General features: G+C 40.2%; 2 protein-coding genes across 2 annotated transcripts; one reads left to right on the top strand and one right to left on the bottom strand.

The window, feature by feature from the left end:
- The first annotated feature begins 702 nt into the window (after positions 1 to 702).
- Positions 703 to 5,651, top strand: LOC110829549 (uncharacterized). The gene is made up of 6 exons (XM_022063365.2): positions 703 to 901; positions 1,922 to 2,107; positions 2,430 to 2,568; positions 3,558 to 3,719; positions 4,685 to 4,810; positions 5,096 to 5,651. Exons 1-6 carry the CDS (start codon positions 751 to 753, stop codon positions 5,259 to 5,261), a joined length of 930 nt encoding a protein of 309 aa, XP_021919057.1. The 5' UTR covers positions 703 to 750; the 3' UTR covers positions 5,262 to 5,651.
- A 134-nt stretch (positions 5,652 to 5,785) lies between these two features.
- LOC110829548 (carbonic anhydrase 7) lies at positions 5,786 to 26,506 on the bottom strand. Its single transcript, XM_022063364.2, has 7 exons — positions 26,389 to 26,506; positions 15,693 to 15,761; positions 15,425 to 15,589; positions 10,231 to 10,369; positions 8,761 to 8,866; positions 7,844 to 8,071; positions 5,786 to 6,826 (listed from the first exon to the last, which is right to left on the bottom strand). The coding sequence occupies exons 1-7, from the start codon at positions 26,435 to 26,437 to the stop codon at positions 6,629 to 6,631; spliced, it is 954 nt and encodes a 317-aa protein (XP_021919056.2). The 5' UTR covers positions 26,438 to 26,506; the 3' UTR covers positions 5,786 to 6,628.

Genomic DNA, 26,506 nt, shown 5'->3' on the forward strand with positions numbered 1-26,506 from the left:
AATATTTTTTAACGGGAACTATGATTTGGAGCGTCTTATAGTCTATCAGCAGACTCTGGAAGTGGCCTGAATAATGGTATGGTTTTGTCACATAATGTGATTGAAAATGGGATAGAGTAGAATGTATTTCTACCCAATTAATTTTGTGGCTAGTATATGGACACAGAGTCTAACACACCCTGTGAAGATTTTTACCGTTAGCAACATGACTGAAGAGGCTATCACAATCTCTTGGTTAGGTTAGTTCTGCAAAGACTTTGTTTATATGTAAGTGTTATCAGTGGCAGTATGAATATATATTCTTTAAGCAGGGTTGTTGACAGATATTAGACTAATTCATGCTATTCTTAGTTTTGGTCAATGATGGGTGAAATGTTTTCAAAAGATATATACATAAGTCTTATGTATTTATCATCGTAAATTGAATGACCATATTTAATGCTGCGTGTTGGCATATTTATAGCGTTGTTTCTCTCGAACGTAGTTTATAATATTGGCAATAGTACTATTGAGCTCATTAATATTTTATATGTGCAATAACACAGCATATTCGAAGACTTCTTTAAAAAGAATTCGAGTTAAATTACTATATATACACAACGCTGGAAATATAAATACTGTTCATATATGAAAGAAATCTATTTTACGCTTTTTTATCATCAAATTTAATAGGAAAATTAATCGTGCTGATTTGCACAGTTGGCGGCAATGTGTAGTTGAAACTTGGAATGACAGGTTGTACGGTTGACCATGCGACGTTTGATGAAAATGAATTTAATCGTAATTATATCATTGCTGTTTATGTCCATGAAAAGCGTCGAGTCGGCGTCTTTGGAAGTTGTAACAGATGATGAACTTTTAAGTCTGTTTAAGAATGAGAAATATGTTATCGTTCTGTTCAGTAAGTAACTGAGTGCATTAGATATGCAAAATCATATTCTTGTGTTTTAAACAGTAATTATGTTCGAATTGATTCTAGAAATATAAACAAATCAAGTTAAACACGAGGTGTACGTCAGTGGTTAGTAACATACGGTGGATATCAGATGTCTTGTGATTACAGTGGCAATGCTGTTAGTATTACTTGCGCATGTGGAACAGAACATCTAACCTCACTTATACTGTCAGCGAATTTTGTTTAATTGAGTTACTGGCTTTAACGGTAATCATAATAAGCAAATGGGGTGTAAAATGCATCTGTTAACCTTTATGACCTGCACATGACCAGCTCCTTGCCCATTCCATGCTAGTTGACATTTTGACCATGTGGTGATGTTGAAAACACTATTTCTAAGCAGCATGCAGCTGATGTTGCTATCAGGACATTATACTAGACTGCTAATAGTCTTCATATAGTCAATATTAATGTTTGTTAGTCATAATGTGGATGTCTGCTCTGTGAGAACTTAATGGAGAGACTGAGAAAAATCTGTAGATGGGCTGTCACCAGATTTGGATTTAAACTTAGAACGCCTGAATATTGCGGAAAGTGTAATTTTAAATTTCAATTAAATGTTATTTTTAATACTGCTATAGCAGATATATAAATTCTGTGGGGAAACATGTTGACATGTGTGAATATTGACTTTTGTATAAGCATTTAAATTAAATATGTCCAAATACCACAGACATGATATGGAACTGATGAATTTCACTTCATTTACTTAATTTCATTTCATTTGGCATTTTCTGTCTTGGTATTCTTTACCCTCCATTTCATTGTAAATTCTTTTTTATTTCCAACAGGAAGTTTTCTGTTTTCTTGCATTAATTATCTTTTCCATTTAAATGCATATTTCGAGCTAGTTGTCACACACCACAGGCTAAAATTGTTTGGCGGAATTAGGTAGAGCTTCACTTTTGTATCCTAGACGTTAGAATTGAGGACAGTATAACTAATTTAAGTGCTCTTGTTTTACAGCCAAGAAGGACTGTGACCAGTGTGATGATTTTGAAAATGAATTGATTCATTTACGAGAAGACGTGGTGGACACTCTCAATGCTTGGGTGGTAAAAGCAGTCAATAGTCAGTTGGTTCGACTTTACAACCCAAACAAGGAACCAGCTCTTGTTTTCTTTCGTCATGGTGTTCCATTACTTTATGATGGTAAACATGGTGTATGTTGTTAACATATTCAATTAGAAAAGATCTTTGATATTTCATGTGGACTGATTATGGTCTTCTGGGTTGTGGCGCCATGCAGTCTTGTATGTGGTTACTAGTGTTTTGGGGGGAGTAAATTGCCTCCATTTTCACAGGGACGTTTATGATGTTGGAGTGGCCTCCTCTGACATAGTTCATACCAAATTTCATGGAACTTCTTTGTGATATCGAAAAATTGAAAAAATGTGTTCATTAAATTCATGCACATTATTTTGCCGTCTTCTTTTTTTCCCCCTCCTTTTCAAATTTGGTTTGGTCTCAACAGGACCTGTGAATGATGAGCTGATTTTTCACACATTTACTGAAAACAAGGAACCCACAGTTCGAGAGCTCTCCGACGACAACTTTGAACACCTGACTCAGGCGTCTAGTGGAGCCACAACTGGAGATTGGTTCGTGATGTTGTAAGTTGATTACCGTTATGCATATTTATATTAAGTTCTCAAAACCCCTGCAGGGACTGTGATGTGAACTGAGAAGGTGGATTAGGACCTGTACTCATACAGATTGATTGTATATGAGAGTGAAGTTCTGAAAAGTAAACGAAGGAACAGACAATAAGACATCAGATTTCAGAGTTTCTTAATTTATACTTTTTTCCTGCTGCTTTTAACTTTTAGGCTGGGGCCGCACGACCGTACAAAGTACGTCCTTTGTCCGGTCGTGTGGCCCCAGCCTTATTCTACAAGAATAGGGGGTTTAAACCCTCATACTATGAGACTTCCAGTTGGACGTAACCCTGACGTTAAGTGGTTTAGCTGTGTGCTACCAAAACACATGGCCAGCTGCTGCGGCATATGTTCAGTAAAGGTTGAAACAATTAAATCATGGAGGAAGAGATGAGTGGGATATATCCCAGAGAGCAAGAAACCTCATCTTAGGTACCACTTTAAAAACCTTAAGCATAATTAAGAGGGTAATAAAAGTAAAGTAAAGTTTGTCCCACTATACGCCATGTAGGCGCTTGGGGGGAGAGGAGGTATAGCTCCTCTCTTCCTTGACCTCGGCACTAGATGGGGGTGAGTGGTCAACATCACGCCCCGGCCGGCTTTACCCCCTGGAAAGGACCCCGGTACCCATTGTAGAGGAGGCTGGGTGGGCCCCAGAGCCGGTCTGGACGCAGAGGCTAGAGGAAAAATCCTCTGCCCCCGTCGGGGATCGAACCTCGGTCGTCCAGTCCGTAGCTAGTCACTATACTGACTGAGCTATCCCGGCTCATATTAAGAGGGTAATATTAAAGTATATTATAATGTTGATGATAAAAAAGAATTAAAACTTAGAAAAGTAAGCTGTGAAGATGTAAATTGGTTTGAATTAGATGCATTTGTTCTAGTGGTATTAAACCCTTGATTCCGATACCGCTTGATAAGCACTATTGGTTCTGTGTTTATAGTTACAGTACAGACTGTACTGAGTGCCAGCGGCTACAGGCTCGTTGGGAAGCAGTGGGTGCTAAACTCAGAACACGTCTCAACGTTGCTAGAGTGAACAAACAGACAACGGGAGCCGTGACTGCACGACGTTTTGGAATCTGGGAAGTGCCTGCCTTCATCTTGTGAGTTTGTCTTATACTGTATCACTTTATGTGTTTTCCAGACTAGTCATGCAGCCCAGTGCGCTGTACTGATGGAAAATTTTAATTGAATGTCTTGTCGGCTTCATTTTTTTCTTTTACATGTTGTCAGCAGGCCAGGAGGGATAATTATTTATTTATAAAATAGGTTTCTTACCTGATCCCATCCCCCTGTTGTCTATGATCTACCACAAATACAGTAAAAATATTCCAAAGACTTATGAAGTTGTTTAATTTGTTATCCAGACTTGCTTCGTAATCCAACTACATTAATCTTGTTTTATGAAAATTTGATAACGTACACTCCCCTTGTGCTATTCTAAGAATAATAATATATAGGCAGGTAGTAATTCCTTTAAACACGTGGCAGAGTTTGATAATTACAGTATGTTGGAAAAAAAAGGTAAAGAGCAGATTAAATTCTGATATTGCTATAATTCAATTCAGAATCCTATGTCTTTTATGTAAAGATTAAAATATACAAAACTGTATTTTTATCTTTTGTTTGTGTCGGTGCGAAAGTTGGTTGATCGCACTAAATGATGAAATTAAACAACAATTAAGAACGGGGTGCTTAGGATATTCGGACACAAGAGGGAGGAAGTAACAGGAAGCTGGCGATAATTTCATAATGAGGATCTTCATAATTTGTAGACAGTCGTCTTTATCTTCAGTTTTATCATGCACATTTCTGTATGATTGACTTTGGAAGATTCTACAGAATTTCTTGTCATCGACAAACTATACTTCTTTAGTAAAACGACATTTTCCAAATGATATTCCTCGTTTCCGTGTTGATGGTAAAATAATTAGTTCCCATTTTCATTCCTGCTGTATCTGACACCTCAACAACCATCGACCACCCTTCACCTCTCTTATTATATAAGACATTAATTATTTGAAAAATTGCTGGTTGTGTTTGAGTGTATTGTTTGGCGTTGTTTTAGTTTTCGCCAAGGATCCATGTACCGTTACAACATCCACAAGTACGATGTTACGGCTTTCACCTCTTTCGTGACTGACTGGTACAAAAATGCTCGGAAAGAAACTGTTTCCGCCCCGAAGAGTCCATTGTAAGTGAATGGTTTTTCGTATTTCCAGTTTGGTATTATATATGTCAGATGATTTAGTGAATCTGCAGTTACGGTGTCAAGTTCAAAATATTGTATTCACAAAAACAAATACGTTCTTTTATAGTAACGGTGAGGGACCATGTGAACACATTTTTTATGTGTATACCCAGTCACGGGCATACGAGTGGTCTCTTCCCTTGTGTCCTCAACTGTTGGTAGTTAGGGTTTGGTGGTTTCCCCCCCACCCCCTCCTCCTCAAAATACTGTCATGTGTTTCTGTTACAGTGATGATTTCCTGCAGATGATAGTGGACTACTTGCGGGACAGTCCGTGGATATGGAAGATTGGGTTTGGATCAGTGGGATTCACAGTTTTATCTATCTTCATCATAATTTCAAAACTGAAAGCCAAGAAGCCACCAGTAACAAAGAAATCAAAGAAAAGCAAATAATTTTGTTGTTTTAACAAACTTTTAACTTTACAAGACAACTAAGTGTGTGATGGGAACATTGAAATGAAATATATTCAGTGCCGAGGTGTTCTCGGGTTTACCGTTTTTCACGATGTATGTTTGTGATGTTCTCGACGTTATTTTGTCCATGCCTCAATTTTGTGGTATGGAAATGCCATGTAAGCAAGATTGTCAATTTTGTATGACTTTTCATCTAGTACGCTACAGCTTTCATCTGTTTTCCCTCGTCGCAGCGTCAGTAACATCGTGTTTTCCTGTGAAGTTGTTAGAACTGTCGGAAATATCAAAAGAAACATGCGTTAAGAGCTTCAGCCTGTAATGAAGGGAATTGTTTTAAAATTAAACACTTAATATTTCTTATTGGATAAATATTTGCACACAGATTGATCATCTTACAAAGTGGAACAATTCTTCCTTTTCCCTGCAAATTAGATGTTCAAGCGAATTTTGAGACTACGTACAGATTTGACCTGGGATGTTGTCTCAAATCAAGAATCAGAAAATAAATGCAATACATTTATTTCTTGCACATTTACAGATCTGATGTGATGCTGTGCATCCACTGATACATCCTTTTTTTTTTAAAGACGTGAGATATTTTCGATATGACCGTATGGTAATAGGGTTATTAAATGGGATTTAATTGTTATCATTGCCTTAATTGTAATGCTAAATTACACATACATCATACAAGACACTGTTGCCACATGTATATGAAGCCATACCTAAGAATCTTTATTCTTTGCGGTGACTAACCAGAGTAGTCTTTCAGGCAGTCAGCTGTCTACTGTTGTTCCCCTTCACGTCATACAACTACTAAACAAATTCTTTTAATTTTGAGAAATGTAAGAACTTTCATACTTTTATTAGCAGAGGTTAAGAAATTTTACCCTATTTGATTTGCTCCTTTCAGTGTTACGAGATACACGTTTGTGTTTAGATATCTAATTATATTCTTTAAACCGAAAAAGTTCAGTGTCAAATGAGGCGGGAAAATGATTATGTACAGTGAAATGAAAAGGATTGGAAAGAATGTAGTCACGGTTTATTTCAAGCATTATCTTAGAGGGACTGAGGAAAACCATGAAATGCCTAAGGATAGCCATTGCTTTAAACTGGGTACCTCCCACATGCAAGTTACACTGCCTGATTGGTGACGTATCCCAGGGGAACTTCTACGAAACCAGTAAAAAGTTAGACGGAGAGATCAGAATAAATAGTTACTTTATGGACATTTGAAATGAGCGTTTTGGTTCTCACTGCCCTCGAGTGATGTCATCAGATTAACTGTTTTGTAAATACTCTCTCGGTCTTCCATACAAAACCATCTCGTTCTAGTAACTTTTTCATCGTTGTGGCGCTGTTAGCAGTAGCACGAGGAATGTCACAAGGCCGTAATTTATCGTAAGAGGACCGGCTGCATTTTGATGCCTCGTGTCATCGGCCACATTGAACCAAACGGGTCGGCCACTGAGGGGCTGGACCGGACGAAAGTTGTGTGTCAGTGAACCTTCTGTTGACTTCAGTTTGCGGAATGCTTCAACCTGAAATGGAAAAAAAAAAATTGATCTCATACTGCCGGTTCAGTTCTTCACGCTAAATAAAAAAGTCTTTCTATTTGTACAGATATTAAATTATGTTTAACTAATTTCATGCAGCATTTTCCTGGATTATTGTGGCGGATGGCACTTCATTACCTTGCATCATAAATTTAGTCAGTAATAAAATGGAAAGTCTGTCTTGTTTTGTCGCACAATTCGTTTGTTTTATAATAGGAGCCGAGGTAGGCGAGCCAGTAAGTCAGTCTGACTGAATGATTGGGGTTTGATCCCCGGAAGGGGCAAAGGATTTTTCTTCTAGCCTCTGCATCCGGACCAGCTCTGGGGTTCACTACCCTCCCACCCAATGGATACCAGGGTCCTTTCCCCAGCACAGCCAGGGCATGACACTGACGACTAACCTAACCGCATGTGCCTCCATGACGTGTAGCACGACAGCTTTAGTTTACTTCGTTTCGTAAGGTGAACCTTTCTACTTTTACATACTTCTTGCCTTTGAGTATTTTTACATTTTTTTGTCTGCTTGTCTTCTCTGTTCACAGGCATCGCATGTGCACAAAATTAGGTTTTATTTTCTTTTTCTTCTATGGCTCTCCGGTCCGTATTCGGTCCACGGCCTCCTCAATCCTCCTCTTCCATCCGGTCCTCTGTTAGGTCCGTATGTCCGAGGCTTTGATCGAGGTCTCGAAACATCTTTCTTTTTATGGTGCGAGGTTGTTAGCCTTGCGACCAACCCCCAACTTGGAGGAGGTTTTATTTTACCCTCGCCAAATCTTCATATTAATTTTTTCATTGCCAATTACTTTTCTTTTCACAGCAAGATTAACCAGAGCAAAGAAAAAACATTGACTGTTCCTTTGATACTGCACAGAAACAGTTTTTATGTTGAATTCATATGTGTGAGGCTTCTCGTGAATGATTTGATGTTTTCTTTTTCACTTATGGCATCTGCTGGTAGCACGTGGATGCCTCGTACCACAGTGAATCAACGTGGTTACTGACCTGGTGATGAGACAGTAGGATGGCCTGTTTGAACTCGATCCACGTGACGACCTCCAGACACGGAGGCGTGGTGAGTGACCCATTGTACGTGAAGTAGAGGTGCTTCGTCGTGGGTAGCAGCGAGGACAGTATGATCGGCTTCTTGAGGTGGCATTGCGAACTTGGCATTGTCACTAACGGCAGCATCTGAACGATCTCCGAGTACGCTTCGTTCTCTGTATCGTAGATCTGCAGGCAGAAGGCGAGGTCAGTATAATGAATTATACTAAAATAATTACTTATAATAAACTAAGTGACACTGAGTAAGTTGCGACCACAGAAAATTTGCAGACGACAAACCGCTCATTCGTGTTTTTGACAGCAATCGTACGAAAGTGGTTGACTTCTGGGATGTGTTACTGTGCAGTCTGGTAAACAGTGATTGAAATTTCAAAGGAGTTTACTGCCTCCATCATCAGGGCGTGATGAGTTATTATGAATACTGCACACTAAGGAAGCCGTAGCGTATGTAGCAGAGACAATAAATGCATATAAACTTTCAGATGGAATACCCTAGGATAAAAGACCACTTGGGAAAATTGGTGTACATGGAAGGATAATATTAAAATATGTATTAGAGAATTAGGATACAACTGACGTAGGAGTGTCTAGTGATAAAAAAATTAGGTTCCGTAAAGCAGATAATTTTTGATTGGTTAAAAAAGCAGGGAGGTGTGCCTTCATTCTTCCGCATGTCTACATCGTTAGATGCTTAAGTGACGCGGGTACAGCTTTACCGGAATAACTATAAATTGACGAAGGAAGATCACTGTGGAGTTAATTTTGCTAGTTTGTTTGTTTGCTTGTTATGCGTCAATCGCCATTGCCTAGGATGTACCAAAACAAAATCATGTCGTGTGGTTCACTGTTGGTCTCACCTCGTAGAAGACGGCAAGTACAGCGAGGCCATCTTTGTAGCGCGTGGCATTGTCGAAAGTCCCGTAATCCTTTTTGTACATGACGATGTGTAGCTCCAGGGGAAACCTGACAAAAAACGGGGATTTAATTCATTCACCACAAAGTGTTTGGTTGGTACCTCTGCACGTGGCTTCTGTTTCACAGATTTCATAGCAGCTGTACTCGTACACAGAAGAATAAGAATTATTTTTACTTTTTTAAAGTAGCCATTGGCTTATCCTGGCTCGATCACCTAAATCCTACAGCTTGTAGGCTATGAAAGTTTTTGAAACAGCGTGATATTTTAAAGTTTTCTCATTTCTGCAGTTCAGGCTAGTAAATTCAATGGAGACTGCGCAATGAAAGAGACAGAGGACACTTTAATCAAAGACTTTGTAAACATATTCAGAATCTGTGGTTCTCACGTCATCGTGTACAAACATTGGCTGTCTTCTGGGCTGGAGTGCCACTTAATTTGGTAGAGGTCATTCCCCCCCGATGATGGACCTCGGAAATGCTGGTAAACTTCTACCAGACTACATTGCGCTACAACCCAGAAGACAGCTGTCTTAAAATTCAGAATTTTTCCATTCAAAATACATGTGAGTAAATATGACTCCCCTTCAATAAGAGGTGTTGTGAGAAATATGACGTTACTTCAAAGATCACGTAAGTGAGAAAAATGCATTATGGTATGTGATTTTATAAATGATTTTTCTTCTGATTAAAATCGTGAGTAATGGAAGCATATACGACCACTCGTTAAGGAGCTAATGTAATCCTCATACAAGGAAAAAAAAAACCTGTTATAGGTTAACATGGCAGTGACTTTTTTTTGGTAGGGTTGGTAACCCATGTTGCTGCCATGTATGAGAATATATTCTTTTGTTTTTATGTATTGTTTTCTAGTTTTGTGAATGGTAATACAGTGGGATATTGTTTTGACCTAGATATGTGAAGTGTAATTAGTATTTAACACTTAAAAACTCATTATGATGTAAGAGATTTTACGTTCTCATGGCGGTCATCATTACAGTAATCCAGAACAGTGTAATTTCACAGCGTCAGGTTTTTTTTTGCAGACATGTGGGTGACGTTAACTTTTGAATTAGTGGTTGTTCATCCCTCTAAGCTCTGAGGTTACTTACCTTCACCTGCCACCGACAGTTTCATTCATCATTTGACGCCGTATAGGTTGAGTTACTGACGATGTCGATAACTGAAGCGTAGCCAAGGCTACTGACATTGGCTCAAGCCCTCGATTGCGGTCATGAGTGCATGTGACCCTACCATGTCCCTTAAAGACAGTTACTGGTCAACGGAACAATTAAAATTAAAATTTCATAAATATCTAGGAAGTTCCATTATTTTTAACCTAGGGGCCATTAGTGAGTCCCCAGACAGTCATCTGGATGGATATTATTAAAATGAATCTCTATTCAATTACTTACGTGTGGTTATTGATCGTGTCCTCACTCCCCATAGAGTCGTTGCTTCCCCAGTGGAAATGCAACTGTGTGAACAAATAATTCCCCTTGAGAGGTCCTCCAGAAACAGACGCTCGCTGGGACATGTTCATTTGTAGCATGACTGAAATGTTACGAGAACACAAGGCCGATTACATGCGCTAGCTAGGTTTTCTCGACGCCAAATTGTTACGTGTTTTGAAATTTGTCATGTGAAGTTTGTGGGAAAAGTAATCTGTGTCTGTCTGTCTGTCTGACTCATTCATAGTGCAAGAAGGCACCACAGCAGTTCATATTTCAGATGTCACAGAAAATGTTTGCTGTTTCGAAACGGAAAAAAATCTTGTAATTGAACAATAACTTAGTTCATTCCGTGACCTCGCACCAGGCTTTTGTTAATAAGGAGTATTCCGTTTGAAACGTGTTATGTTATTATCTACTTCGTCAGTAAAATGCTTCACGAACAGCAGCAAACTATTTCCTTTAACTCGAGTGTCACGGGACATTTTGGGAGATTCTGTTAACACGGAGGCAGACCTGCTTCTGATGTCTTATGTGATTTTTGTTGAGTTGCGTCTTAAATGATACACCCTGTATTATCCTCCCATTAATTACCTGTTCCATGACAGTTTAGGCTGACATGAGAGACCGTGACTTTGCTGGATATTGTTTTTTATCGACATAAAACTTTTTCTCTACCCCGAAGATCGATCTGGGGCAAGGTTATACTAGTTTGTGTACCGTTTATGAAAATTCTGTAATGATCCTACGTTAGTCTGAGCCTGTAGTGGACTCTTCTCTTCACAAAAAATTATTATACATTTATCTTCGCCGCTAACACATCATAACATATAAAGGCGCGAAAAGTATACATATTTTTAATTATTAATGCACACATGCCGCCACGGTGGTCTAGCGGTTAGAACGCTGGCCTTGTAATCCTGGGGTCTCGGGTTCGATTCCCGGCGGTGCCCGAATTTATAACTTGTCTTGGGCAAGGCCGTGGTCTAGGCAACACGGAGTTTTCCTCCGTGGCATCCCAACAATTACTCCATTCACACATAGAAGAAGGCAATGGCAAACCACTTCTGGATCATCTGCCAAGAACGTATATGAACAGGTCCCAGTCCGAGAAAAGGATGGAAGGATCCTGTTCATATGGACCTGTCCTCAGACAGAACACTGATAATAATAATAATTATGCACACATACCGAGTTCAAATATCGTCTGAATATGAGAACAGCGTAGTTCAAAGAAATGCTCATATTTTGCAACCAAAAGTAGGACAGTAACTTATACGAAGACGTTATTGTCTTCGGCCCTGAAGATGGAAGCAGTATGCCCCTCCGAAACGGTATCTACCTACAAGTACACGCGGTGTCGGAACCCAGAAGATACATATCGGTATTCAAACCGCAGTGAGAACTTCAAAAGTCAGAAACGTGGTTTTATTTTAACGCTGGAACGTTTGGAAACGAAGGGATTACGAGGAAAACGAGGAGAAACTTTATCAGTGTTCAGGTTAGTCATGTTTCGGTGTTAATTTTGTTAGGTTTTCCCTGTTTTATGTCGCGTTGGTGTATGATTATGCCAGTGTGCACCCAGTAAGACATTTTGAACAGTCTATCAGTTTTCATGAAGGTCGTTATATGAGCATTGGGGCCTTGCGAACGTCTGAGGTGGGACTAATTTAGCTTCATTCAATGCGTGTTGCTTAAATGTTATATGGTAATATCATAAAAAGAATTTATTGCGTGATATTTCTTGTCGAATGTTTGCCATTCAACGTTTGAATTTATTTTTACGTTTGAATATAACTGATAAACCACTGCCAAATGAATATGTGCGACCCGAAATTATAAGCCCTCTGCAGGTCATGTGTTTTGTTGCGTTTAAAAGTGCTAATATGGCGCCTGCGCGAATTTCTGACGTCGACTTTTGTTTTTAAAAAGAAAGTCGATTAATAACCGTTTCTACGCCAGATCAAAACATTGAAAAGGTTAGCCCAGATTAACTTATACTTTTTCATTGTAGAGATCAGCTACATCTGTTCTTAATCTCGGGGTCTGTTGATATATATACATTCTCGTTACATAAACTCGGCGTCATCCTTCGGAACCACAACCACGTAGCCATCTCTCAAGCTTCCCGATAACACACAAGAAGCACGTGTTAGTTCTGTTTATTCATCAAGGCTCCGCCTTCCGACCATTGTTTATTGGCAGCGAATAGTAAACGTGTTCAGATTATAAATCCTGGCTCCTTCCTCCTGGTTCGTACATCCGTACAAGAATCTTATTATTATTATTATTATTAAGTGTTCTGTCTTACGACAGGTCCATTGCTCTGCCCAAAAAGAGCTCTCCAGTTGTCCCTATTCTCGGCTTCTCGCTTTAATTCCTGGAACGTCATCTTATTTCCTTGTTTAAGATCGTCGGTTAGCTGTATCCATCTTCTTCCCAGTCCTCGCTTTCCTTCAACCTGGCCTTCGGTGATATCACTCATTAATCCATTCCTTCTCATAATATGTCCCAGCCAGTTAGCTTTCCTTCGTGTAATCGCCTGCAGAATGCTTCTTTGCTCGTTGACTCTCCTCAATACTTCTTCGCTGGTCACTCGATCCGTCCACCTGATCTTCTCTATTCTTCTCCAACACCACATTTCAAAACTCTCCAGGTATTTCTGTTCCTTCTTTCTTAGGAAATGTAAATTGTACGTTTAGGCCAGCGGTGGGCTCCCCCCCCCCCCAATAGGTCACCGTAGGTGAAGCTCCAAATCGAAGAGTCATACGAAGAACAAACTGTACCTAGAAACTTGTTGCGAACATAACTTGCAAAATACAGGGTGTTCTATTTAAAACGCAAATCTAACTGCACAAAATTTCGAAACTATTTGAAGTACTGTATCCCATTTTAAGGCTGTAATTTCATCTGTTTTGTCGTTCGGTGGCTCTGTCCTAAAATTTTGTTACCAGTCCACGTTTCTTTGCCTTATTCGGCGTTGCTAGATGATTCACTGGCACCAGCAAACGAGTGTGATGCGATGTAATGGCTGAGAAGGGACACACGTGCGCTTGTGCGTAAGTTTGGCGCAAATGCACTGAACAGCGGCCTAGCAACTAGGATGACCTTGATTCGAGTGTCATGGAGGAGGCTGGGGGAGTCTGTTACGGGCGGATGTGTGTTCAGATTTCATTTTTAGTGGAGATGCCTCGTGTATGTTAAGTATACGCAATTATACGAATTTTAAATTGAAACTCAAATTAAAAATTTAAAATTTCGAACATTCCTGCTCAGTTTAATATGAACAGGATCTCGTATCATCGCATCCTAACAATATATTATCGTAATTGTTACAGTGGAATCTGCTGAAATGTTGTGTCAAGGCCGCTTCATGTTCTAATGGGAGACATAATGATCCATAATAGATCATCAAATATAATTTTGCGATCGGCCCCGTGGAACGAACTTGCATCCGCACTGAAAGGTATGGAACAACGCTTTTAACCACTGAGACTCGGTTTGCTTTCAAGGCTTGTACTACGTACAAGTCAGTGGAAAAGTAGCAGTGGGACGGGTTTTTATTTTTTCTGACTTCCATAAACTTTTTCGTGGCAGGTATTATCGATATTGATACTCGTATATCGCGACCCGTCACGTGTGCGACAGGTCGGAACACCTGACATAGTATAGAGCCTACAGCTTTGCTCCACACGTGTAAAGTTTGCGTCATCCTTGTACGGAGATAGTTAAACTAACGCATTAGATTAGATTTCACGTCCTCACGGCGGTGAATCCGAATGTGGCTGTCTTCTGGGGTGTTGCGCCTGGTAGACGTTTACTGACGTTTCAGAGATACTTGTTACATCCATCATCAGGGACCTCTGAAACTTTCAACCAGACTGCACGGTGGAACAACCCAGAAGACAAATCATTTTCATCTTATGTTATCTTAGATCAGGTTCCTGTAATTATTTCACAATACGAATTAAAATAATGTATAACCTATAATTAGCGGTCTGTTATTAATTATGTAAGATTTTGCAAATTATAAAAAGAATAGATTATTTTAATGCTAATTAAACTGTCATCTTTTAGCTGATACCATCCTAATTATTATTGAAAAATTTCTGTCCGCCCGCCCGCATGTTTATTTTCAAAAGTTACTAAATTAATTTCTTATAAATTCGGGGGTTAGAAGTACAACATGAAAATTTGTTGGGCAATTTTTATTTCAGTCTGTTGGCGCAACGTGAAAGTCAATCTAGCGTTTTGAAATAAGTAAAAGAACGAAAATGCTTTTCTATGACAGCAGCAGAGTATGGGTTAAGAGAATTATATTCGCTGTTATTATTAATATGGGTCGTGGTGGGTCTCAGAGTCTTGCTGTAAACTTATGATGCCAACCGCTCTGTAACCCAAATTGTGGCGCAGGCTGTAATATGTCTGACGTCCATCTGACAGATAAATTTTGGCCAAATTACGTCACGGTGACATGAGCTCGGAAGCGATCCCCTGAATTACCAAGAGCCGTGCTCTCAGCGCAAGTCATGACTAGAGAGCATCTAGGACGTAATTGGTAACTTAATACACAAAGATGGTGAAGAAATGAGGATATGGGAGTTACAGACGAGTTTGGACGCACTGTACATCAAAGAGACCTCACAGGGCTTTCGGCGATGTTTTTGTACGGTACCCTCACGGTGGAAGTTCGTGGACCTGAGAGGATTGTCCGTCGTAGCTGTCGCGTTCTTATTCAGTTGTCTTCCCCGAAATATCTTCTTCAGGCAGAAAGTGCGACGCGTGGACTGACAGGTATCTTTGGAAGGCGATGTTATTTATTACAAAGATGGCGTCCTGACGTCATGTTCTTAAATTCTTAACGTCAAATTTTTCGCAATTTCAACTTACGAACTGTTCAGGTGGGATCCAGTTCACGGGTCTTTTCCCCTAATGGTCCTTGAGAACAGGGTACTGACCAGAATATTTTGGGGTCTCTCACCCTAAGTGGTGAACATACACTGACGGTGTTTGGACAATGACCTTCATAATTTGGAAAAAAACTTTACATATCGTCAGGTTCATCAAATCACGTAGGATGAGTGGAACATGTAGCAGACTTCAGAATCCCAAACACGTGCAAGACACGTGTCCCCACCACATACGTGGTTTCTCTCACCGGTATGTCCATTGTTGGTTAGCGTGCTGGTGGTTGGCTCGCTGTCGAAGGCATCAAAGGTCAAAGGTGGGAGTCGAACCTGCGTCACCAGATGTTCCTCTATGTCAATCGGGGACTGAAACTTTCCGGCGCACGTCTGGTAATCCTTCGCCCAATGTGAGGGACCTGTGGCACACGCGGTATAGTCACAGACTCGTTCTAAATCCAGAATTATATAAACTACGTTTGTGTGGAAAAACGAGACATTTGGTTCAATAGGAATACGTACCAGTTTCTCCGTCGTACCCGAAATTGTGTCCCGTCTTATCTTCGGCTCGGACGAACACCAGACAACCGTCTGAAACAACGAACCCACGAATAGCATTGCGAGCATCATAGCGGCTGTGTTAAGGTGGGAACACTGCAGACATTCACAGGGCGTTCCTCTACGCTAATCGTTTTAAAAATAGGGGAGGACTATTTATTTACGATATGAGGACTCGTTGTAATCGAACATGTGCCTATAATAGTTTATTTCGTCATTTTAATATTATGTGATTTAATAATGGTCATTATACAGGGTGATCCAAACGCTGGTTAAGGAAATAATCGGTATAATCCGAGAATTATACGGAACACGTCAGTGCACTGTGGGCAGAATGCAGAGTTATTTAATGTTAGTTTAGTTTTTAAAGGATTTTGGGAAAACCTTGCGGTCTGTTGAAGTGTCTGGTCTGCGGAAAATTCATCTTAATTTTATCGTTTTATTCCGCGTATGTTCAAGTAACTGGTCACTATCAAAACGGTATTCCCAACAATGTTTTGGTCTAGCGGTTAGAACGCTGGCCTTGTAATCCTGGAGTCTCGGGTTCGATTCCCGGCGGTGCCCGAATTTATAACTTGTGTTGGGCAAGGCCATGGTCTAGGCAACACGGAGTTTTCCTCCGTGGCATCCCAACAATTACTCCATTCACACACAGAAGAAGGTAATGGCAAACCACTTCTGGATCATCTGCCAAGAACGTATATGAACAGGTCCCAGTCCGAGAAAAGGATGGAAGGATCCTGTTCATATGGACCTGTCGCCAGACAGAACACTAATAATAATAATAATAATAATAAAAAAAATCCCAGGGGAATTCCTGAAGAGCTGAGCATGTATCAGGGGAAACAGGAAGCCTGTCACGTAGAGTGCGCCGTCAGTGTATCGTATAATTTCAAAATCGAGGAAATTGGAGCATGCGCAGTGAGTGTTTGAGGCGTAATGCGGTCAAGACTGTTGGTCATAAGAAATTGCCTCTAGATTAAAAACACGGATAAAACGCTGATCGTGACTGGCCGGATTCAAACCACGGTCGCCTGACAGGTCGGCCAGTTCCAGTTCTCAGGTTTAAGGTCTGACGGTGTCCGTGACGCATATCAAAGAGTAAAACTGGCCCCTGACGCCCGAAATTCGAACGAGGTTCATCAGAATATAAACCTAGGTCGTTACAGGTGGACAAACCTGCTCTGGGTGTCTTTTTTGTTTGAAGTTTCACCATGGTCGTCCACTGATTTGGCACTCTGAGTCAGAGGAAGATGGCTGTCATCTGGGCTCTAGCGCCGTGTAGTGTGGTAGAAGTTTACTAGCGTTTCAGAGGTCCTTTTTGCTGCCATCATCAGGTCGATGTTCTACCAGACTACACGGCGCTACAATGGGAACGTTTCTAACCAGTCACTTTGATATTTTTGTTAGTGATTGAGCAATGTTCTCACACGTAATGGATGTGTCAGTTTGATTCTGAGGAAGAGAAGTGTGCGTCATGAACTGCTTTACGGTAGTTTACATAATTCCTGCTACTTCAAGGGCAAAAAATGAATGTTTCTATATGAAATATTTTCCCAAATTGCCTACATCAGCGATGTCACTCGATTATGCCATGAAATGGCAGATTGTTTCTCAACAGAAATTACCAGCCACAATGAAGAGGTTATGTAAGTAGCGTATTTTCCATTTTGTTGTGGTTACTCAACAGTTGGCAGGCCTGTCTATAAACTAGAATAAACGAAGAGCGAAATGCAACCATTGCTGCTCGTAATTTATGGGTCTCGTATGGTAAAAGTGTAAACAACGATTATTACCTTAACCAGCGTTAACTAGTTCATCTTTGTAATGGTAAAGTGTTGTGTTTTCTTCGCGGTACGGACTGAATCTTTAAATATTATTTAGATGCCTACGCACTGTATCTATGAGTTTCGCGTGATTCTCAGTGTAAACAGCGATCATTTTCTTAAACAGCGTTAACCAGTTGATCTTTGTAATGGTAAAGTGCTGTGTTTTCTTTGCGGTACGGACTGAAAAGTGATCAGCCCGTCGCAAGGCCTGTATCTACATAGGACAGCACAGAACAGAATAACGAGGACACGGGTTCGTGCCCCAGATGGAATTAGAACCCATGATCTCGTACGCCGAGTTTTATAAGGTTTAAAATTTAAAATAGTCCAATTCATTTGACACTGTAAACAACCAATACAAGAGAGACTCGGAAATCCACAAAGAAGACTTTTCACTTTCTGTATTGAAATCACGTCGCTTTGAAAATATTAAATGTCTTGGTTCGTTCCCACAAGTTAACATGTGTCAAGTTTTTCTGTACGAAGTACACACACTCTGCAACTGGTTTCTATTTTATTACGCGTGGGACCTTGTGAGACTGCTGTTTTGTTGTCAGTTGTCATGACAACGTTCTACCGGCCAGGAACTCGATTTTCTGGTCTATCTTAGTTACACCATGTTAGGGGACTCACATCCACAAGTCAGAAATTTTAAGTGCCGGCTGTCCTTTGTAAGAAAAGAGACCATGCTTTCAGAGTCTTCGTCTATTACAAATTTGCCGAGAAGCCTGTAGGAAGATCGGCGTTGAATTGACTGATTTTCGAAATAAGAAATCAAAAACTTTTTTTCCGACGATTGCCTTTTGGGATCTAAGGCCTTGCGGGCATTTAGATAGATACCAATGTTTCAGAGGAACATACTGCCTCCATCTTCAGTGCGTCTTATAAAAACAAAATTTCATTTAATCCAGGTTTCATACCGAGCAGGATTTACTATATCATGTTTTCTCCCCCTTCCTATGACAATTCAGATCTTTTTTCCCGAATCGTTAATAAATAATCACGACGTTCCCCATCTTTTATGGAAACATTCGACACCATTATCCTATATCAGTAATACTCTTTTTAATATTATCCTCCCATCTACGACTGTTTCCCAAGTGGTTTATTACCCTTAAGCTTTGTCGATAAATTACCACGTTTCATGATTATTCCTATTAAGCGATCTCACTTTTATTATTATTTTAAACCAACCTGTGTGCCGCGACGTTTCAGGTGGGCCGCGATTTTTTTTTTTAAGAAATTGCTCATTCGCTCGTTACAGCCAAGAAAAGGACACGTCTTATCTTTCGTAAACAATATTCGTAATTTTTAATACGATTTGAGGTTTTCACGGCGGGGACTACAAAGATGGCTGTCTTATGGGTTATGGCAGAAGTCATCGCCCTGATGATGGAGGCAGCAAGGACCTGTGAAACGTCGGTAATGTTCTACCAGATTTCACGGCGCTACAACCCAGAAGACAGCCTGTTTTTATCTGCCTGCACGTCGTGTACAGATGAAAGGATGGCGTAGTGGTTATGAAGCTCCACTTTCGGCACGATTTTGACCTCGGCCTAGGCTAAGAGACATTAACGCCTCAATAAGGGCCTTCAGTGTAAGAGAAAGTGCGTTGTTCTGTTGTGACACACAGTACGAGCTACGTTTTATTTGCTGTTGACAAACAATGGCGTTTTTGTCTCAGCTGATCGTAACCTCTTTTCGTTTGATTATAGTGTCGCCTTAGTTTATCTGTCTGAATAATAGGTGTTGGTGATAATTTGCTGTTAAGGGATTTTGGACCGAATGTGTGGTGATTTATTTATTTAGTGTTCTGTCTGACGACAGGTCCATATGAACAGGATCCTTCCATCCTTTTCTCGGACTGGGACCTGTTCATATACGTTCTTGGCAGATGATCCAGAAGTGGTTTGCCATTGCCTTCTTCTGTGTGTGAATGGAGTAATTGTTGGGATGCCACGGAGGAAAACTCCGTGTTGCCTAGACCGCGGCCTTGGCCAACACAAGTTATAAATTCGGGCACCGCCGGGAATCGAACCCGAGACCCCAGGATTACAAGGCCAGCGTTCTAACCGCTAGACCACCGTGGCGGTGTATATGCCACTGATAGAAGAGATTATAAATATACAGAGTGTCCCAGAAACATGTTTGCACACAAAGTTAATATTCCATATTATGATGTAAGTATGTTTCTGGGACACTCTGTATATGAAGTGTTCGTCGGAAAACATGAAAGGAAGAGACACTTTGGAGGCCTAGGCGTACATGGGAAGGTAATCCTAAAACGCGGCTTACTGAATCGAAATATGAGGGGGCGAAATGGATTCGTGTACTTCTGGATGGGATCCAGTGGCAGGCTTTTGTGAACACGGTCATGAACCTTGATTTTCTTAACGAGCCGGGCTACTGTTATCATCTCAACTAGTGCTCTGCTCTATAGAGCTATTTGTTTGATGATGCTTAATCAATTGCGTCACATTATAAGATGTTGGAAATTATGAATCTGGAATTGAAAGCGAAGCCTTTGAAGCTACCAACTTTGCATCAATTAAAGACGTCACGTGAACTGAGACTCGATCCCGGGTACGAAGCAGGACTGCCAATGCCGCGGTGAGCGGCATTATAAATTTATTGTAGTTCGCATGTTTGTTTCTGATAAGGTTGTAGCACTGCCGGTTCGAAACCTAACCTACGCGTTCTGGAGTTCGCTCTACTCAACCAACCGTGCACGTGGGACAAAACCCTACGTCACAGTCCAATGGTGAACTCCTGCTTCGTAAACGGGAGCTCTCTGGTTCAACTCTCGGCCCGCAGACCAGTTATCTAGCTGACGTATTTTGTCCGGCTCGCGTATACTTTGTATAATGACCAGTTTCCACTTCTGCGTATGACGTAGGAAGTCCCAGCTTGGGCGTAAGAATGAAGTGCTGTTGTCAGTTCTGTATGGTGGGGCTACCTTATATCAGAAAACAGTATTTGTTAATGTAATCAGTATTTAGCGTTAACTATCTGTAATCAAGAGACGGACATGCGAATTGCAACACAAATTACAACTGATATCGAAAGATTACTCGTGCTAAAAATTTTATGGCTTAAATAAAATTATTAAGTAATATTTGAACCTGTTGGCTTCATCATATGAATTGTGACTTCAAGTCTGAAAATGATTGATAATCCGGGATTTACGCATTCACTCAGTGACAGAATTATATATTTTTGTCGTCAAGTATCGTTGTACAGATGGAAGCATTAAAATTAAATCAAGCATTTTATATTCGTAGAACTCGTTGTTCAGTTTCAAATGTGTCGTCACACACTTTGTCATGATTTTTGTCCAGAAACGTCTCAGCGGTTTCCTCGTCACCCCTCGCCCTCGACCATTCGGTGCGATTTGATAATACAGACGTAGTAAGCCCCAACTCAGGCGGAAGAACATAGCACTGTTGTTAAATCATTTAACGCGTGTAGCCGCTTGCAGTGGAACAAGCCAGCACATACCAGCATGTCTAGAGGGAGGTGATTCACTCGAGACGAACAGCGCTGAACGGAGGGACCTCACACGGCGGTGCTATCATAAAATACGTCATCGTGTTCAAATTGATACTTCAGTGCGCCCTCTGTCCGGGGTCCCGCCGTTATCCTTGGTTGACGCGGCTGTGGTAAAGACGTTTTAACCTCTAGGACACTAGAGACGTGTTAAAAAAATCGATCTTTCGATTGAGAGTAGCTGACATGCTGCATATCATTTGTATACTAGAGTGATAAGCAGTTGACAAAACAGTCAGTCTCTGACGATCCATCACTAATCTGTGGCAGATGACACAGATGCCACAAACATTATATCTCAGTTTACACAAAAATGGAGAGGAATGGTTATCACACGTGTGATGAAATAGCTGTCTGGTTGTGCGTCTTACGTTTTTTTTATTTTACGTCGATATGCAGGGAAATCTTTGCAGCCTGCATCTGGCGTCCCCCCCCCCCACAAAGGGCACATTGGGGCCATAGACCCCAAAAGCCCCCTTCAGTGCGGCGCGATATTTACTTCCAATCTGTGATTTTTCATTTAATATAGGCCTTAAATCACCAAATTTTTAAATAATTATAATGTTCCTGCGTAGATCTGAGCTATTGCGCTTAGTGGTCTTGTGGTTGTAGACGAGTGTTTTAGGAACATGTTGCCTCCATCTTCAGGACTGAAATGGGGGACGTCTAGGAAGTTGATGGGTCGCGTAGACATGTGGAGGATCAGGTCAGTCTTCATGTCATCCTAAACCATGAAGATGGAAGCAGAATGTCCACCCGAAAGGTTGTTAGAGCTTTGCTTAAGGTAACAGGGAAGACTAGTTTTGTTCCAAAATGTCGCTCTGTAATATTATTCTCGTTGTTATTGTTTAATTTTAACCGTCTAATCACAATAAAATATTTTAATTAAATATTAAAATATTATTACTACAATTAACATTTAATATTTAAAATATTTAAAATATATTAAAATGATGCTCTTTCTATCGAAATGTTCGATTTACAATTAGAGCATCATCTTTTTCACGACATGTTTCGGTTTTCAATAAACCATCTTCAGGTGTACAATCGATATAAATTCAAATGTAATATTTTCAATGAAGATGGTTCATTGAAAACCGAAACATGTCGTGAAAAAGATGATGCTCTAATTGTAAATCGAACATTTCGATAGAAAGAGCATCATTTTAATATATTTTAAATATTAAATGTTAATTGTAGTAATAATATTTTAATATTTAATTAAAATATTTTATTGTGATTAGACGGTTAAAATTAAACAATTATAATCATCACAATATGACGCAACATTATCATCTCATGAATATTATTTTCTTTGTCTTTAAACGGAACACTGTCGGAAAGATTAGTAGGTTTCTCTGCTCATAAACGCGTCTCATCTCCAGCGACGCGTGGAAGCTGGCCTAGGCCTAGTGTGATACGATTAATTCTGCTGATGAAAGCTGTCGGCATTCCACTGTTTTTCTTCGCGTAATTTTAAATTGCCAGCAGCTGTCACGTGACGCCGCCATGTGTCTGCGGTTTCCTGAGAGCTGGTTTTTCCCCCCTTATCTCATTATTTCGTCCATCACGAAGGACGTCGTGAGTGTACTATTTGCTCCGGCGTGTAGGGATTCTGGAGGTAAAGCTCCACGCTTTCTAGACTGCTGTTACGTGAAGGTGACTAAGTCGGCTTCACGCCTCGGTCCTTCAACTCCTGCAAAAATTTTTCCCCCGTCCATTTGTACCTCAGACACTGAATGTGATATTAGTGTCTGTATTTGGCGTTCGTCTAAATTTCTGTGGATTAAAGCTATAGTTAGATAGTATCTGAGTCAAATTTGGCAACGCTAAACTAAAACTTTTAACTCGCTAGTTTGGCGTAGCTGGATTCCAAGTCACGGAGAAGTTAGAAATGCACGTAAAATTTTACTTAATAAGCCTATAGGAAAAAAAAAATACCACCTGCGAGATCTACAGTTAAATGAAAATAGATCTTTAGGAAAAAAAAATATGTTGTGACGATGTTGAACTGGATTCATTTGCCTCAGGACATGATCCAGTCTCGGGCTTTTATGTACGCGGTAAAGAAATTTTTGGATTTCTGCGATTTATTGACTGGCTGAGCGACTGACAACTTTTGAAGATGTACCTTCTCTATAGAATTAGATGTGTGTGTGTGTGAGGAGCGTTGATCCCACTTCGATCCCCGTTATCGTACCTTATGATCTCGCACGTGAAAGTAATTAATTACGAGCTGATCGGATGTCCACGTTAACTTGAGCCCCCCATCGATTAGTCTTTTGTTTATCACGATATGCGTCGGCTACCGGTTTTGGATCACGGATGTGGTAAGTGGGCGTTCCCCTTCCAAGAACGACCGCAACTTTGCTGACGAAGGCTTATCCCTGACCGGAACCAGTTCGCGTCTTCACACATAATTGCCGCCGAGATAAACTGCTTATTACTATATCGTAACCAGGTGTTAATATGCTATAGCCTTGGCCTGAGGACCGCTCGTCCCGACTGAAAATTTTTCTGAGTTTTTTTTTTTTTTATCGTTTCCTCCAACTTGCGTCCTTTCGCGTTAATCACACTTTACTCAGGAACGAGTATAATCTTTTACACCTGGCGTGGAGGAATTTATATTGTCTAAATCCAGGTTAAATTATTCCAAGTTTACATTTTTGTTTCTAACTTAGACATCGACAAGCAGCGATTTAATCTGAATAGTCTGTATTAAACAACCATTCGACACTGAATGATCAAAACAGCAGATTGATTGCTGTTAAATAACTCGCGAATCACCATTTTGAAAATTTGTTTCACTGAAAGTCTTCTTTCTGTATAGTGAACTTAGCTCAGTTGAATAAAAATTTTTTTGTATATTATCCATCGTCTAGTAAATATAAAACGTAAAACGACGTTTCGGAGATGGGGCTCTATCTCCGTCTTCAGGTTCCTACACAGTTGGGCCCACTAGATAGAGCGACGTTTCGGAGATGGGACTCTATCTCCGTCTTCAGGTTCCTACACAGTTGGGCCCACTAGATAGAGCGACGTTTCGGAGATGGGACTCTATCTCCGTCTTCAGGTTCCTACACAGATAGAGCTAATCCCTATCTCCGGAGATAGGGATTAGCTCTATCTAGTGGGCCCAACTGTGTAGGAACCTGAAGACGGAGATAGAGTCCCATCTCCGAAACGTCGTTTTACGTTTTATATTTACTAGACGATGGATAATATCCAAGGAAAAAGTCCGGAGATAGGGATTAGCTCTATCTAGTGGGCCCAACTGTGTAGGAACCTGAAGACGGAGATAGAGTCCCATCTCCGAAACGTCGTTTTACGTTTTATATTTACTAGACGATGGATAATATCCGAGAAAATTTTTATTCAATCGACTCTTCACCATCGTCAAGAAGTTTTAGATTTGATAAACTTAGCTCAGATTGATTCGTTCATATTATGTTTCGATTCATTTCAAATGTACGCCTTCGAAGACGTTTTCCCACCAAAGCTACAAAGGTATTTCCGTTTTATTGTAAACACATGATTACTGAAAAGCGGCGCGCAATCATTATTCACTTGTCACCGCCCCCTTCAAGAACACATTCGTTATCTGTGTATTTAGCTTCGGAAACTGGAAGTGGGTTTCATAAAAGATTGGGGATTAACCTCTCAAGAAGGGCTGGGCTGAGTTCCGTACAGTTATTTCTGCTGAAAACCACTCTTAATGGTAATACCTCCAACGTCACGACCTAGTAATTTGCCATCCCTGAGTCCCCGCTTCAAAACTTTCTATCCTGACTTGAGGCATTTTTTTTTGTGATTTTCCTCAGTCCTCCCAGATTAAATGCCGAGATGGTACATTAAATTACATCCCATGATCGATTTCTTCAGTATCCTTCCAAATTCAGTATTTATCAGTCAACCTATCATTCGACATTGACGTTAAATAAAGCATTACTTTCTAGTTCTGGATTTTTAAGGCTCCTGACAGACAGATATTTTATTCTTGTATCCAGAAGCCCATGTAAAATAATACTTAAGAATAAGGCTTTATATCTAAATATATTTATTTATTAATATTTATGTTTTACGTGTGAAATCGACCGGAGGATAAACAATTCTTAATTTCAAGATCGTCAAAATTCCGCTAACTTAATGTGTTCTTTAACGTCGTGAATTTTGGTGTCAGAGATAACGATAAAAATATATTTTGGATGTTACAAAATATAAACGGAACCTTTCTTTATCTTCGAAGGTGGCTGTCTTCTGTGATGTTTCGCCCTGTGGTCTGTGAGAAGACAGCCATCTTCATAATTCGTCTCCGTGAGAACCTTAAATCTCAAGTTATTTTTTGTTCATAACACTGTCGTAAAGTCTTGCAAAAAAGGACAGAACCAAGTTTCGAACCCATATCCTCATAAAATATTCGCTGTTAGATAAATGTTTAACGTCGTATTTACACTGCAGCGGACCGTAAGTGACGCATTGCAGCTCAGAGCTGGTCCCACCCCCAAGGCGTGTGAGAAAATCCAGTTGAAATTAATAATTTTAAATGATGTTTAGTTATCATCAAGTTTACTTTATGGGGTTTTTTTTGTTATAAATCTGATGCGATGACGTTTGGCAATAACCATTTCCGTTTGAGCACACATGCAGTCGTAGAATGATTAATTAACCTAACCTAACCTGTAATGAACTTGTAAGTGGTTTGCTTTTTGTAATTTTAAGTCTTTACTGTACTTTTTATGTGGTTGGTTTGTGGGTTGTTGAATAGAATGGCTTGTAGGCGGCGTACAAAAACTGGCCGCGTATTTAAGAGTGTCTGGTGAGTGTAACGAAGTTTCGAACTCCCGTTCTTTTGTATGAAGTGTAAGAAAATTATACGTGATTGCCAGGACTTTTTAAAAAAAAAATTCTTCTGTCCAGAAACAAAAATGGAAACGTGACTCGTGGGTTGACCACTGAGTCACGTAAGCCTAAAAGAATGACACTAGATAAAAGTGTTCAGTATTCGTAAACTTTCCTTATTATGAGTCAGGAACACTTTTAACTTACCTGATAGAAGAGGCTTTTAACAAGGGTATGACCACTCACTTTTATTTTTCGACTAAACGTATCAAGAAAAGCGTTTTTAAAATCGTCTTAATTGACTTTTCGCGAGGTTGTTTGCACTATCGAGCAAGATAAAGACCTTGTGTACTTTATAGAAACGAGTTTTTGTAAAAATTGTTGTACTTTGGAGCAAGAAACGTGGCTTCGGAACTGACCACGACGACGACGACGTCTGTGTTTACCTGGTAGCAGAGCGCCGAGAAGTATTGTCCACGCGAGAAGGCGCTCCATTCCCTGGCAATTGTCGCGAGTTGACTGATCGCCCGCGAGTCGCTGCCAGCGTTTTAAGCCCGTGCAGAA

Source organism: Zootermopsis nevadensis, unplaced genomic scaffold, assembly GCF_977971745.1.
Source record: "Zootermopsis nevadensis isolate Lab colony 2312 unplaced genomic scaffold, Znev_1.0 Znev_ptg000010l, whole genome shotgun sequence".
Lineage (NCBI taxonomy): Eukaryota > Metazoa > Arthropoda > Insecta > Blattodea > Termopsidae > Zootermopsis > Zootermopsis nevadensis.